We start from the raw sequence: 16525 nt of genomic DNA, 5'->3' as shown, positions 1-16525 counted from the left end.
GCATGAAACTAGCCAAATATCTAGCAACATTGGCAACAATTGATTGATCTAACCCCTTGGGTTAGACATAACTATACTTGTATACATGATTAATGATATAATGCTCACAGATTAGTTGAATAGTAAATATCTTTGATTTGTATTCTGAGTTATACTGCCGTGGCTTGCCTTGTGCTTGAATGTGTAGCATATTTATTAATCATTTGATGACAAGGAAGGGTCTGAAAAGGAACGAGTTATTTCTTCAGCAGGGAAATATCGTGAGGATGATACGTGATTAGTAGTTACCTACAGTGTTATAGTGTTATCCTATGGTGGAGGATGAATCTTTGACGCCTTTAGCTTGAACTCTTGGGAAGAAATGGATGATGCATGTTGACAAGGAAGATAGATCATCGGTTCCTCTTAGTTCCATCACTGTTGAGGAGAATATAGGTGTTAATATGGGTTCTGAATAAAGTTCATAGATGATCAAGATTAAAAGGGCTTGCAACATGAAAGGGAGTAGAAGTATTGAGGATTTGACAAGGGAGTTTAAATGTTTTCTTGGGATTCTTATCGGGAGAGAATTAAATGTGTATTTCAAAAAGCATCTAGGTAGAAAATTTTCAAGGAGGCAGACTTGTATGGTGAAGATTTAGGTACTTTTCTGGATACCATCAGTGGGCTGCATGTGGTGATCTCTGGCTAGAGAAGTGTGCCATTGGAATTTGAATCCATCTCTCTTGAAATTTCTTGTAGCTTGTAATCGCTCTTAAACCCATTTTCATCCAATTCTTAAATTGACGAATGCTAGAAAACACCAAGTGTATTGTGCTTCTATCTTGCCATTGCTTGTTCTCTCATTTATCATATCTTTATTGCATTCTCTCCTTCCAATTGCATCATTTTTTTCCTGTATTTTTATCTTTAACCTAGATTTTATCGCTTTTTATTTGAGTCAACTGTGCTTCTGCTAATCTCTACTCGTAATTATTTCTTTTTATTTTCCTCATCTTTGTCCTCTATCTCAACCATTACTCTTTCCAATCTCATCATTGTTATCTTTCTCCATTTGTTTTTATGGTTGTCCTCATTCACATCCTTCACGTTATGTCATCCCTTTCAATTAACTTTCGATACAATTGTCCACTCCATAAATAACTAAATGCCGAATATGGAATCGGTCAATTTGAAACAACATTTTGTATTAGCTGCAGTGATTGTAAAAATAGAAGATAACTGTGAAACCAATGACACAATTCATTAGTCATTGCATATGCACCAATTGGACAAGAAGCATTAGAGATCATTCTTGATGTAGAAATTGAAATTCTATAGCAAGGAGGGAGAGCAAGCACTCTTAGGACTATGGAATTTGATTTCAAGAGTAATTAATAATTATATCAAGTTACTGTCATAGAAGCTATTTTTCATTGTCATTTAACTTTTATAGGGTTGTTTACGATTAAGAGGGCATTGTAATCTACATTGTTGCAAAAATCGCGATTTTTTGCCTAAAACAATTAAATTGGCCGAATAAATCGGCGATTTTTTCATTTTGAAAAAATCACGATTAAATCCCGATTTTTTCGAAAAAAATCTTGATTTTTGTATTTTTATTCTTTTTAATTTTGTCGATATCTACCGAATTTATCCCGATTTTTACGATTTTTTTCCGATTTCAGACCTTCACCGATTTAATCCTAATCTCGATGTTCGCAACATTGGTAATCTATTTATAAATCAAGTTAAAATGTTGAATCAGGGGTATATGAAGAGTTGAGGATCCAGAAGCCTCGAATGTATTAAGACTTAATGGAGAAGGCCCTATTGGTCGAAGAACATGTTTTAGCAATGTTTTAAAACTCTGACTCCGACTCCAACTCGGCCGAGGGTCGACTCCAACTCTGACTCGGTATCAACTCGGCTAACTCGATTTCAATGACTCGGCCGTTGTAAAAAATACATTAAATATTTATTTTTTAATAAAAAACATAATTTTAAAGATTTTCATTCATGTTTCCAAACACACAACATTAGAATATAGATAGAAGACAACATATGATCAAAGTAGGCTCATGAATATATCCATTATATCAAAATGGCATCCAGTGCACTGTCCAATACATACATGATGATGATATAGAGATCAAAACAAAAAACATAACCAAGGAGGCTAGAAATGGCCTCTACAACAAAAGTAAATTGTGACCAGTACTACTGGCTACTGCTAGAGGAGCCAACATCATCTGGCTCAATCTCTGGATCAGAGTTAGAAAGGGAAGCCCATGAGTCAGACAGGGAAGCCCAGGGAGTCCCCAAAAATGAAATTTAAAAAAAAAATGCTGCTGAAGTGACTTGACTGGCTGCTGTTACCGAGCCGGCCGAGTCATTAGCCAACTTGGCCGGCTCGGTAGCAACCCGGCTGGCTGGTCCGGTTCAAAGGCCGAGTCGACCCGGTTGGGTGATGACTCAGACCAACTTGGAGTCGAAACGGCTGGTTTTTAAAAGTGTATTTTAGTAGGTTGAAGGACCTTTTGAAGCCAATTATAAAATTGCGGACTGTTATTTTTTTATCAGAATTCTTGGAAGGGGCATTGTACTAGTGTAGTTTTTGGATGAATGAATTTCCTATGATTATATGGTCACAGTTCATCTTGTGACTGCTTTGAGATTCCATTCTCCATATATATGAAACATTTCCTGGTTGTCATAAATGTTGTTGGGTATTTTGCCTAGTCCTGTGCTAGCAGGTGCTTGGTTTGAATCCCTTTGGGTGAGGTGCACTACTTGATGTTGAGAGGTTTAATAGGCATGCCATCCACAAATGTGGGGAAGCATCCCTTGGGTTTCTCCATGAGGTTTTCTTTGGAATCTATATATATATATATATATATATATATAGACATTGCACTCTTGGTCAATGCTTCAATTAGGAGGAATTCTATAAACATTTGAAGTGTATAATCATATTAATCCCTAAATTAATTTTCTTTTTCCCTTATTCATTTTCTTTATGGGACTGTTTCAAATTTTACATTTTTTACCCTTGTATATATGTTACCCATCATATTGTTTTCTCATATTTTCTGTACCTCTGCACAAAGCCGTATAATTGTTGTATTTTGGTTCCAATGGACATGCTTTTTACGTAAATCATGACTATTGCCTTACCAGGTTTTCACAAGAAGCATCACTAAAAATCCTTTAAAAGCTCACACATATGAGGCCATAGCTTCAGACAATCTTCCCTTATCATCTTTTCCTTTGTTCCAAGGGGACAGACCCCACTGCCAGCACTCTAACTATTTCTTTTTTCTAATCCTTGAATTATAGAATAAAGGTAAGCATAGAATGAATGAAAAAGAACATCACCAAATATTCGCTAAAGAGATTTCAACATCTACTCCAATATTATGTTTCACAGATAGCTTCCATCCAAGTATTGAAAAACAATGTTTTCTCATTAGCCAAAGCAGTGTTGTTATCCAGGAGCTTATTTTTCCTTCTTCGTAAGCTCATGATCAATCTGAACTCTATGATCCATTGTTTGAAATCTTCCTAGTCAAACTATTCCTCGTTGTTTATAATTTAAGTGCCATATTTTGGAATATTAGCATATGGCCTTGACACTAGTCATCATGGTTTATAATTCAAGTGCCCAGATTTTGGAGTATTAGCATATGGCCTTCCTGGCCTTGCTTGGGAACTTTCTATCTCAAAGGCATTATGGTCACTTGAAATAGCCTCTTTTATATCCATAGTGTGCAAAAAGAGCAATCAAGGAGCATTTTTATCTGTTTGATCTTCACTGGAAATAAGCGTAGAGGGCATTTTATTATCAATGTTTCCTTATCCCAGAAAATTTCCCTAGTTGTATGTCTAGAGATGGAAGTTCTTTGTTTTCTTGGCCTAGACTGTCATATACTGTTGTTTACCATGCTGTATAATTGAATGTATATTTATTCTAAAATTCTTACTCTGTTTTGTTGTAGGTTTCTATTACCAGCATTTCTGATTGTCATTAATGATATTGGTGCCTACTTTTGTGGGTTTTTTTTTGGTCGAACACCATTAATCAAATTGTCTCCAAAGAAGACTTGGGAGGGCTTCATCGGAGCATCTGTTACTACCATAATTTCAGCCTTCCTGGTTGTTACCTTATTCTTTTCTGATTAAATGTTTTTCACATATATAAAGCATGTATAAGTGCATGTGCTATGCTATCTAGTACAAATCTTATATAGACAAAGGTCATGCCAGTGATTTTGTTAGTTTCCTTTGGTATTCAGTCTTGTACTGAAAATGGATACATGAAAATGCATAATAGACTTTCTCTTTTTTCTCAAGATTCTTTTAAAAGTTTTCCCCATTTTGGAATAAGCAAGCCCAAAAATTACTTAGAAAAGACTGACATATGCAACATGATAATGCTTCAATGGAGAATTGTGTTTGCATATTTCTAATTAAGAACTTTGGATGCTTGTTTTGTTTAGCTGGCAAATCTGCTGGGGCGTTTTCAGTGGTTAACATGCCCACGAAAGGTGACACTGAAGTTGTGCATTGAATTGTTTCTTTTTTGTTCAATTCTTAATGTTCAATGTCTTGCCTCCCATAAAGGATAAGGAATGTCCCTGAATTTTTCATGATGGATATGTAGGATTTGTCAACGGGATGGTTATCTTGTGATCCTGGCCCCATGTTCAAGCCCAAGCACTACTCTTTAGAAGGCTGGGTGCCTTCATGGGTAACATATCATCATACCCTATCTCCTTTTTTAATTTTCCTGGTACTATTTGGATTGTGCCATGTATGCCATGATAGGAAAATAAGGGTGATTATTTTCTCTAGGGCAATTTATTTTTATGTTTGAGAAGAGATGTACAATTGGTTGTTTCTTGTTTTACTTGACTTGTATTCTTTTCTGTTTCCAGTATAGTCACTTTTCACGGTTTTATTCCAACAGAAGCAGCACAGAGGAATAAGTTACACATGGGGTTGGGTGAGGGAGGGCACATCTTAGGGGATGTCATTGATGAAATATGTCTGTCTATCCTTTTCAAGAGAAATCTTGTGGGATCCCTCCCCTTCCTTGGAATATCTGGATGGAGGGTGGCTCAACCGCCAGCCACAATAGTGGCTGGTGACCCTGAAGGACTCGATTGGATTTGAACCTATGGCTGATGGCCTACCAGTTGGCAAAATGCATTGGGTGGATGGTTCAACCAATTGGGCTAATCCTTGGGGTTCTCTCTCTCTCTCTCTCTCTCTCTCTCTATATATATATATATATATATATATCAGTATCTCTTTTAATTACAGTATGTCAGGATGATGGAATAACTCCACCATTGATTTTTCATTAACTTAAACTTTGCATATATACAAGAGTGTGTCTATCTTTTCATCTGCTACGAGGGACTCTTGTTCTTCCTCATGACTTGTTCATTTCGTCTACATACCTATTATTTATAAATTATTTACAAAGACATGATATTCCTAAAGGATTATGTGTCCAACATTCCTTCCCTTAAGCTGAAGGGTTTTTTGTGAGCCAAGCATCATTTTGATCTTTTCAAACTTTTCTCATCCGAATGCTTTGGTGAAGAGGTCCACAATTTGGTTATCTGTGGAATAATGTCTCAAATGAATTGTCTTGGCCTGTACGTGATATTGAATCAAATGATACTTTGTGTTGATGTGTTTAGTTTGATCATGGAATCTGAGATTCTTGGCCAACTTGATTCCAACGGTATTGCCAATTAGAAGACGAGTAGAATTCACTTGTTTTGTTGCAAATCTTCAAGTATTTTCTTGAGCCACACAATCTCTTTTGTTGCTTCAACAACTGGCACATATTTTGCCTCTGTCATGAAATTCGCTGGAACCGACTGTTTGTGTGACCTCCAGGGGACAGTTGCTGATCCAAGACTCATGAGATAGCCTGAAGTCGACACCCATTTCTATCCCCATGAAAGTATGAATCAGAACATCCAATCAAATTGAAGTCATCCACCTTAGAATACTTGAGTCCAAAATCTTGAGTTTCCTTCAAATATTTCAAAACTCTTTTTGCAGCAGACCAATGTCCTTCACAGGGATTTTGCATAAATTCGAAAAGAATCCGAACAAAAATGAAATATTTGGTCTGGTTTTGGTGAGGTAGATAAGACTTACCACAAGTTGTCTATACTTGGTTGCATCATGAAATTCATTTACTTCTTTTAATGTGAGCTGCAAATTTTGTTCCATCGGAGAAGACAAAGGGTTGCATTCAGGCATGCCAAACCTGTTAAATTATTCAATATATTTCTTTTGGGAGATGCATATGTACTTTGGATATTGTGTCAGTTCAATGCCCAAGTAGTAGTACAATTGTCTCAAATCTGTCATGTGAAATCCCTTCTTCAATTCTTTATTTATGGATGAAATATAGTTCTCATTGTTCCTTGTCATCAACAGATCATTTCCATACACTACAAGATATACAACAATTTTTCTGACTTTCTTGGTAAACATAGTTGCATCATCAAGATTAAAGTGTTTGGAATTCAATTTTAGAAGATGCTTAGTTAACTCTTCATACCAGGTTTGCGGTGCTTGTTTCAGGCCACATAGTGATTTGATGAGTTAACATACTTCTTGTTCTTGTCCATAATACAACCTTCTGGTTGAGACATGAAGACATTCTCTTTCAGGTCTCCATTCAAGAAAGCAGTCTTCACATCCATTTGTTGAACTTTCCATTCTTTTTGCTTTGCCAAGGCAAGGAGAGTTTGAATGGTGGCGCTTTTCGCTATGGGGTCAAAAGTTTCTTCATAATAAACACTTTTTTGTGCAAATCCTTTTGCCATGAGCCTTGCTTTGTGCTTTTCAAGTGAGCCATTTGATTTGTGCTTGTTCTTATAGATGCATTTGCAGCCAGTTGGTTTGATTTCGAATGCATGGTCGACCCACTTCCATGTTCCATTCATGAGAGCATCATACTCTTTCTGCATTGTTTCTTTCTACTCATCGCAAGAAACAACTTTTTAAAAGGAAGTTGGTACAAATTTTGTAGATAAATTTAATTCACAAACATATGAAACATTCATATCATCTATATCAATTGAATCAAAATTATCTACATCACCTCCATCTTGTTTGGTGGAACCTTTAATTCCTGTCTTTCCGACCTCATTACAATGAACAGTTTCAAGTATTTTGATGAGTCATTTTGGGGGTCCTTTTTGAGATGGTCCAGGTTGATCCAATGATTAAGATGGGGTTGCATCAAGATTCAACCTTCCAATCCTCTTAATCACATCATTCAAAGGATCTTCCCGATTTGACGAAGTGGTCGTGACATCATGAGGGGGAGATGGTTCTTCAAGATGAGATTTCAGAGTTTGATCCAAGATGGGATCCATCCTTCAAGATGTGGAATATCATCATCGAATTCATGATGTCTTTACGTGAGTGAATCTATTGAAATGATGACATCGCGACTCAATAGGTTTGTCAATCTTGGAAGATTCAAGAAAAATTACATCTCTGGAAAAAATAAATTTCTTGTTTACCTCTTTGTAAAGACGATATGCATTGGTGGTATTTGAATAACCCAAGAAGATGCACTTTTGACTCCTTGCATCAAGCTTGTTTTTCTTTGCTCCTTAGGAATCAAGGCAGAGTAGGTGGAACCAAAGACAGCCTAAGATGCCTTATTGAAGGAATGTGGCCATACTACATTTCATAAGGATTCTTATTTCTAAGAGCATGAGATGGACATTTGTTTTTCACATATACTATACATAGAACTGCATCAACCCAAAACATCAACCTTACAGTTTTGAAAAACAACATGGAGCAACCCATATTCAAGATAATCCTGTTCATTCTTTCAGCTACACCATTCTATTAGGGATTACAGGGAACTGTGATGTGATGTTTCCCTATTGAAGTTCTTGGTAGCTTCAGAAGGTTTTCTACATGAGCTTGGTGTCTTAGCATGTAGAAGATGGTTGATTGCCTCTTTAGGTGCTTGCTTGGTGGAGTAAGTGATTTATGACTTCTTTCCTAAGTCTAACTTAGGAAAAATACAATAATTAAAGTCAATTAATTATTGTGGACTATTAAGCCAAAGTACTAAGGATAAATAATAAAATTATTTAAGTGACTTAGATATGATCTCAACCATTGATCTCAAGCGAGGCGAAATCTAATCTCAACTGTCAACCACTTTGGAGATTAGGGTTAGGGATTTAGCTTAATGAAGTTATAAAAGAAGCCTAATGGAGAAGTGAAGATAAAACACAACTACACAACATTGAGAGAGCAATTTTGTCAAAGGGAGTGACAAATTTTCTCCAAAGCGAGAGGCTTAGCTATACTGAAGAGAAGGGAGGAAAAGTGTAGGAAACTTTATGGAGTAATTCCAGCAGGCTGAGTTCAGGAAACCGAGGGGCCAAGTAGCTGAAGCGCAGAGGAGGCCGATTTATCTAGTGGGCTGACTTCCTTGAGTGTGTAGAGGTCATATGAGGAGGAAAAGCGAGGGCTGATTTGCTGGTTCCAAAGGTCGAGTTTCTATAGGGCCGAATTCTTCAGGAGGTCAATTTTTTTTTGGGCCGAATTCCTTGGGCTGATTTTCCTAGTGGGGCCGACATATAGGTTCCAACAGTGCATTTTTCTGTGTAGGTCTAGGCCTAGATTTTCCTGAGAATTTTAAGGAAGGAAATGGCCGTATACCTACTGTTGTGATGTTATTGATTTCTCTACTTTTATTTTTTCGCTGCAAATTATTATTGCAGAAGATAAATACCAGTTATATTATTTTCTAACAATTTAGATTTTAATTTATTAATTTTATGGGTATAAATAATTGTTGAGGCATATTTAAATCTGGGCTGATATTGGAAATTTAACAATCCCATGTTTGAAAGATAGTTTTCAAATTCATTAGGAGGTATATTCTCCTTGATTATCAGCATGAAGAGAGCCAATATGTGGTTGTGCTTCATTTTGAATCCATACATGAAAATTTTTAAAGGTTTCAAAAGCTTTAGATTTATCTTTCAACATGTACACCCAACACATCATGGTGTAATCATTAATAAAAGTCATCATATATTTATTGCTATTAGTAGATAGAATAGGCATGGGGCCACATAAATCAATGTGTATTAGTTCAAGTTTTCTACATGCTCTGGAAGTGGAATGATGAAAGGGTTGTTTGCTTTGTTATCCAAGGATACAAGCATCACACTTCTTTAGTTTCCGAGGGATAGTAAGCAAACCAAAAACACCATTTTTTCAATAAATGAAGGCTATCATAGTTAATATGTCCAAATCTTGTATTCTATAGAAGATTGGATGGCAATGCATCTTCATTGTGATGAGGGAGGTTTGTAGAATTCTTTATGTGAGTAGATGTTCCTTTCAACTTCTATAGTCTTTCATCCTCCACTCAAGTCATGGCTACCATGTTGTCATGACTATCTACGTTGCTTTGCATCTGATAAACAAACACGATGGGTCAAATGGTTGTCTTGAAAAAATGGTGCTACAACACATCCTTCCATATTTCATCCAAAATGTCGCCATTTATGGCACTTCATGGATATCATTCTCCATCCATCACATCAACCTTGAAAGGGACTATGAAGGCTCCAACAATAAAGGACTGCATACGACACCATAAAGAGGTTCTCAAACTATTGAAGGACAACTTGGTTATGGCACATAATAGGATGAAAGAACAAGTAGATTAACATTACATTGAAAGGGAATTTGAAGTGGGGGATTGGGTGTTCGTGAGACTACAAACATATAAATAAATGTCCCTCAAGCAACCAAAGGAGGACAATAAATTAACATTGAGGTATTAGGGCTTGTATAGGGTGTTGCAAGAGATTAGAAGTATGGCTTACAAATTGGAGTTGCCTCCATCTTCATGTGTACATCCAGTCTTCCATGTTTCTTGTTTAAAGAAGGTAATCGGTGACAAGATCCTAGTCCAAACTATTCTATGTTGAATTTCCAAGACACTGAAGAATCTGGTTTGGGTCTTAAAATTTCAAACACAAACACACTCAAATGCCACAACACTTCTACTTTGCATAGTAGAATAAACACAACAGTGAATCAACTAGTGCACAATACACAATTTTCAACCCAACTTCGTTATATTACAAATCTTTAATACAATAGTCTAGGGCTTCCATACCAGGGATCATGGCCTATACAATCAACATTGATACATGACAACTAGGGCTTGGTATCTGTTAGCCACCATTTTGTGGGTGATATCCCTAGGAGAATTTTTTTCTCCATGATGGTCCTCAGTCGGCAGCCAACAACCCCTCACAACCACCAACTAGCTCAATGTGTCATTTCTCTGCCACTTGAGCCAACCATGTGGTCCCTCATCCATCTGTCATGATCATATGTTTGAAGGTGGGCCTCCCAAACCTAAAGGTATGCCTTGTTATTTGGTAATTGAATATTCTAGTTTATTTATCATGGAAACTTTGGGCATGGATTAATGGGGGGATTCGGTAGAAAGAGTGGTCTAGGTCCATGCTCTTGTCCCCTAGGTCTCTTTTGGGATGGTAACCTTGCACCCTAGTCCTGTGGGATCTCTTTTACTGACCTATTGGTTTTAGGGATGGTACTACATGGAAAACTCTAATTTTTGTTGCGTGGTCCTGCTCCCCGATTTGCGTATATTACTCCCCTTCCGCTCATTACACCCCCAATCATCTCTCCTCCCACCTGGGTCCACATAGGGTCAGCCACCCCCTCCCCTTGCCCCACATCTTGGGTCAGGCTTGGAATGATGCCCGAAGGTTGATGCAACTAAAAGAAAAGGAAAAAGCATAATTGGCCACATTAAATAGGAAATTGTATCATAAAATGCAAAAGATGGTCGGGACAAAATCATTTAGCACGTGGGAAAAAGCCATGACATGAGCTCTACCCCATTCCATGGCCATCACCCTGGTTCCTACATGGCCCTTGATGAGCCTCCTTTATCATTCAGGAACCCATGATTGTCCCAATCCCCGGTGGGTGATGAACTGGCCCACCTTATAAGGGGGTATCCACTGCTATACTTTACGCATCATGCTCTCATTACCTAGAGCCCCGAGCAGTTAACCAAGGAAAATCATAAAAAGGCAAGAGGCATATGAAGAAGGGCAGAAAGATTAAGGTCGGGGTAACTCAGGCAACACGATTGCTCCCTCATACGCATTTATTTACCCAAAGTGTGGGCTTCCCTTTTATTAGCTACTTTTGTACCATGACATGTGATCCAGGTTGCCTCCTTTCATTCCCTACTCCATTCCATCATTATGCCACATGACACCACCATTTGAAGGATGTACCACGGACATACCACCCCCTTTAGAGGTAGAAACCACCTAATAGGATGCTTGGTTAACCCTATTTGGAGCTGGGAGACATTAGCACATGCCAAAGCCCACTATGGAAGGGCATGCCATTATGAAGTGCTCACTTGTTATCCATGGTTTATAAACTCTTTTACTTGATTTCTTTAATGACTTGGTGTGCTGGAAGGCACGAGGACGCATTGGATCTTATGTAGGATTGCAGGTGGTTTCCATTTGGGTTTGGTCTCCCTATACAGGGTCCTGACCCTAGAGGGCTACATTGGCACATGTAGGGTGTGTGTAGAGAGCCATGGGCCTCCACAGCAGCAGACAACACTCCATGGATCCCCATAACCATTCAGAGATTGCTCGTGGTTCACTTATTGGACGAGGAAGATGCACCTGATCCATCATGCCCAGCTGGCCCTAGAGTTGCACCATACACTTGGCAGATGATCCAGGACTTGCACGATGATGTGGCATCACCTACACCATCATCCTAGCCCTTGCAGGCGATCTACAGGCATCTTTGATTTGTTTGGAGACCCATGAGGACACTTGTGTGCCCCCACATGTCATTTGGAGCACCACAGGTTATTACAAGGGGCCAACCCCTTGTTCACTGCTTTTGGGAGTTCAACTTACACATTATGGGCACATTTGGACTCCATTAGGCCTCTTCCAAGGCCCAACGACATGCACTATTCATTATTCGACCTCTTAAGAGGCTTATTCTTTTGTTTATGAGCTAGTTTGGTGGGCTTGTCACCAAAAGTTAACTATTTTGCACATTATTTTATTGTAGTGGCTAAAGTGGGTCTAATTAGTTAAAACAACCTCATTAGAAGTGTATAAATACAAGTGATGTGAATTCATTTTAGCATCATCACTTGGATTTGGAACTAGTATCTCTTTAAAGATTTTCGCTATCCTTCTTGGAGGATGAATTTTTGGAGCATGGAATGAATTTGGATGTTTGGATAATTTTCATGTCTTGGAGCTTCATGATGGCAAGTTTTTTGATGGTTGGATATATTCTTATACATGTAAGTACATTTTAATACTATTATTTCTTTCTAATTTTGTCACATACATTGTTGCTGGGACTTTGCTATGGTAGGGCTTATTTGCTGCATCACTTATGCGGAGTTTGGAAATTTTGTTACTGGATAGTGAATGCTTCCTGTATGGGCCATGTATAATGAATGAATGTTACTAGGGATGTTTCATTACTGAAATTCATCTTGACAAGCCATTTATCTTGAGAAACGAACTATAAAGTCTTTGAAGCTGCTTTCGCCGCTGCCCTAGTGCCAAACGACTTTGTATTTGAGGCCTCCTTGACCTAGAAAATTCAAAGGTCCATAGTCATAATTCTACTTGACTGCAATCTCCCAAAAGGGTTAGGCACTGGTCCACCCAAAGGTGATCACCTTAAACCTATTTTCCTTTTCCCCTTTCTTCTTCTATAGGTCTAGTCCAAGGTGACCTGGGAGCGGGAGCTGGAGCGACATTTTCAGAAGCTCTTGGTTTGGGAGCGATTCCGGGAGCGTTTTTTATATAATACATATATATTTTTATATTTTGATGTTTATATGTCAACAAAAGCATGTAGAATGATGAATTAGATATAAAAAACATAGATTGAACCATATAACAACAATCATCTAGAAGTTATAATCTTCATCAACCACGTCCACAAGTTAGTAACATAGTAACATACAACATATTGAGTCTCATGATTCATCAATCTTAAAGTTTCAAGCTTTCAAAATTCAATATATAACATTTATCATCATTGATCACCAAAGTTGTACTTGTAAGCTAAGTGTAACCATTACAACAAATAATATCTAACATGAAATGAAATGTTATAAAATGAAACAACTTTCAACTTTCATGAAGCATCATATTCATAGTTCATTACTAATGAGTAATGAGTTATAATTACCAACTTCAAACTTGAAACTTAAATTGTCATATATTGTTTACAAAAAATATCACAATAAATATGAAAGAGTCAATAGATATAAAAACTACTAGAAACTACAAAAGACAAGTAAATCTAGTTATAAAAACTACTAGAAACTAGAAAAGACAAGTAAATCTATTATCTATTGCTAATGCTTGGGCCTCTTACCACCACGAGAAATGTCTAATTTTTTAGTCTGGTTGGAAAATCAGGATCTTTGTCATTAATATCACCCTCTAAGCATTAATATCCAGAGGTATCTTTGTCATTACCTCTGGATATGTATAGGGATATTTGTCATTAATATCACCCTCTAAGCATTAATATCCAGAGGTATCTTTGTCATTACCTCTGGATTTGTATAGGGATCTTTGTCATTAATATCACCCTCTAAGTATTAACATAAGGTAGAATGAGTGATGCGTACATTTTTAGGAGGGTCATGATAGAGGAGTTCGACAACCAATGTCACTAACATCAAGGTACACAGAGGGATTGGTGCTCTTGATTAAAGACGAGTTCCATACCCTAATACATGACAAAATCCAATGGAAACATTGCAATCCCCCCAATCCTGAAATTCTGAAAAGTTGATAAGTCTGTTGGATTTTGAATGAAATCTAAATTCCTACTTTCTCCACATGAAATCCAATGAGGTCGGAACCACTCTCAAACATCCCGAGTCATTTCGTGGTAATGTTAAAAAGTTAAATAAAAGGATGAAAATGAAGATTAAGGAGAATGTCACTTTTACTTTAAGAATTTAACATTACCATGACTCGCCTATCAATACTAGGGCCATAGGCTTGATCATTAGGCTGCCTCACTCAAAACTTATTTGTTTCTATGGAAAAAAATTGCATTTGGAATATTACTGCAATTTTTTTTTGCAAAAAAGGCTAAACGCTCCCGAAAAGGCAGGGAGCATTTTTTTAAGGAAGCACACTCTCAAATACGCTCCCTCCCCAAGAGCATTTTCGGGAGCGCGCTCTAGAGCCACTCCTTCTCGGAGCGCGAATTGGGAGCAAGAGCGTGGGGGGTGGCGCTCCCCCGCAACCTTGGTCTAGTCCTCTAGGTCACCTAGGGCATCACTTATCTCACGATCTAGCCATCCAAATACTTCGATTTTTGGTCCACAACTACGCTGGTGTGTCCTCAAGAAGCCCTCCAAATTTCATGAAATTCCGACGGTGGGATCTTGAGATATCACAAGCCCTAGCTCGAAGACCAATTCTTGCCCTTGGTTTCCCTTAGGCTAGAAACCTCACTGGGATCCTTGCATTGCCTTCCATTGAAAATTCATTCCTTGATCCCTTTCCCCTCCCTAATTAGGTCAAGCATATCATTGGTTGCTAAACTCCCTCCCCTTGACCTAACCTGGGTCCACTTGGTCCCATGTGGTCCCATATCTTATCAAAGTCAACTCTTCAAAAACCACTTGGGAAACCAAGTTCCACAAGGATTTTAGGGTTTAGGAAGCTCCTTTACAAGTCACATTCCCTAAGCCAATCCCTCAAATCCCTATTCCCCTATCCTAGAGAACCTTGCACCTTGCTTAAAAAGCAAGCAAGTCCCACTCTTGAGTCTCTCCTAGGAAAGGGTCATCGAGATCACTTCACACCCATCTTAGTTAATTTATCCTTCATAAGTGATTCTCTATATATCGGGTCTCCTCCCATCGGTGAAAGTTCGTAAAGAGTAGGAAGCTTTCGCTATGGTGATAGTGGGCTTTAGCTTCATTGTTGCCCTTCGCTAGTAGTAATCCTTCAAGGATCCCCTTTTAGGACCCGTGGTAGTTTGAGCGGTAACAATATCAATAACAATTGTGATAACCAATCTACCATGAACAAAGTACAACTAACCTACTTCTGTTGGTGCACATCCATAGTCCTTTTCGGTCCACGTACCTTGAACCCTTCTGGCAGTCCTTTACCTTCCAATCTGCAACTCCATAATTTGCCACTATCAATCAACACTGCTTCTTTAGGTCACTAAACTTTGGCCTAATCAATCTGCGCTATAGTCGCTCCTTTGTCCATCAAAGAGTCCAACACATAGGGTCTTCACACTACTACCCACTTTTGCCTCTCTGTTGCTCCAATGAAGACAAACTTCAGAGCTTTAGAGGCTGCCCTCTTTCCACTAAAGATGACCTTTGCAACACAGTGAACTAGGGTTCAACTACTAGCCCTCTTGGCTCCCCTTTTGTCCCTCAAAGATCAACCCTTATGCTCCAATGACCTTGTCCTCCTAACAACCTTGTAGTCCTACACAAGAGGCTGTATTTAAGGCTCTTTTGGCGACTCTCTAACAGTCCTCCAACTTGTATACGAACTGCTAACCAAATCTGTCCAACTTGGACCTCAACACCTAGCATCCATCAATCATAAAAGAGACAAGCACATACCTTTCATGACGTTAACAAATGCCGTGAAAATCCACGAATCTGAGTACATTACCAAGGTATTTGACCCTCTGGTTAGGGCTCTTGTACCTTCCCTAACTGGGCTTGTTCAGACCTCCTCAAAATTGGTTCAACTGTCCCTCTAGCAGTATCCCTAACCTTTCGACCTTCCAAAACAGGGCTTTCGACCCTCTTCAATTTGCTGCAATAGAGGTTTGGCCTCCTCATAAACTAGACTTCTGTGGCCTCAAATCATAGAGAGATATACACACACACATGCCCAAATTCCTCCTTGCTAGCTTGACTAGCCTCCTTCGTACCTCGACCAATCAAATCACAAGGAAAAGACACTAGCTCAACCTCTCCTTCACTTCAAATTTGCTCATATATAGAATGCAGTTGCCTCAAATTGCTCTTTTTTCACTTGATGAGATGCACTTGTGTTGTGTGACAAATGGGTCTTCCTCCATTCTTATTTATATGTTTCACTTGGGCAATGACTAGCCCATTAAGAGGCACCCTATCAAGCCAAGTCAACCTGATCTTAATGTCAACTAGCCCACCACCCATAAATATAAATTCTTTTCTCTCATTCGATCACATCTACCAAGGTTGCCTTAGTTTCCCCTTGCTTGATTTACACATGCAGCAATGGTCAACCTGCAAAATAGCTCTCGGTTTCGTGCCCACAACTTTGGGTGAAAAACCCACTGCTTTTGTAGTGCCCACTGCCAACTCATACAAACCCAGTACCCAGGGTTTTGGAGTAAGTACCTTCCAAGCTACAAAAATCATCAT

General features: G+C 38.4%; 1 protein-coding gene across 2 annotated transcripts in view; it reads left to right on the top strand.

The window, feature by feature from the left end:
* Positions 1-16525, top strand: part of LOC149184582 (phosphatidate cytidylyltransferase 1-like) — a 177796-nt gene that overhangs the window by 69752 nt on the left and 91519 nt on the right. For both annotated transcript variants that reach the window (XM_089417620.1, XM_089417619.1), the window contains exons 6-8: positions 3978-4134; positions 4479-4526; positions 4643-4729. In XM_089417620.1, the coding sequence (XP_089273746.1) occupies positions 3978-4134; positions 4479-4526; positions 4643-4729 (292 nt within the window). The remainder of the gene's footprint in view (positions 1-3977; positions 4135-4478; positions 4527-4642; positions 4730-16525) is intronic.

The sequence above is a fragment of the Pinus tabuliformis genome, chromosome 3_2 (assembly GCF_031772625.1).
Source record: "Pinus tabuliformis cultivar Carrire ecotype Pingquan chromosome 3_2, CPIR1, whole genome shotgun sequence".
NCBI classification, from domain to species: domain Eukaryota; kingdom Viridiplantae; phylum Streptophyta; class Pinopsida; order Pinales; family Pinaceae; genus Pinus; species Pinus tabuliformis.
This window is presented reverse-complemented; position numbering and strand designations above follow the sequence as displayed.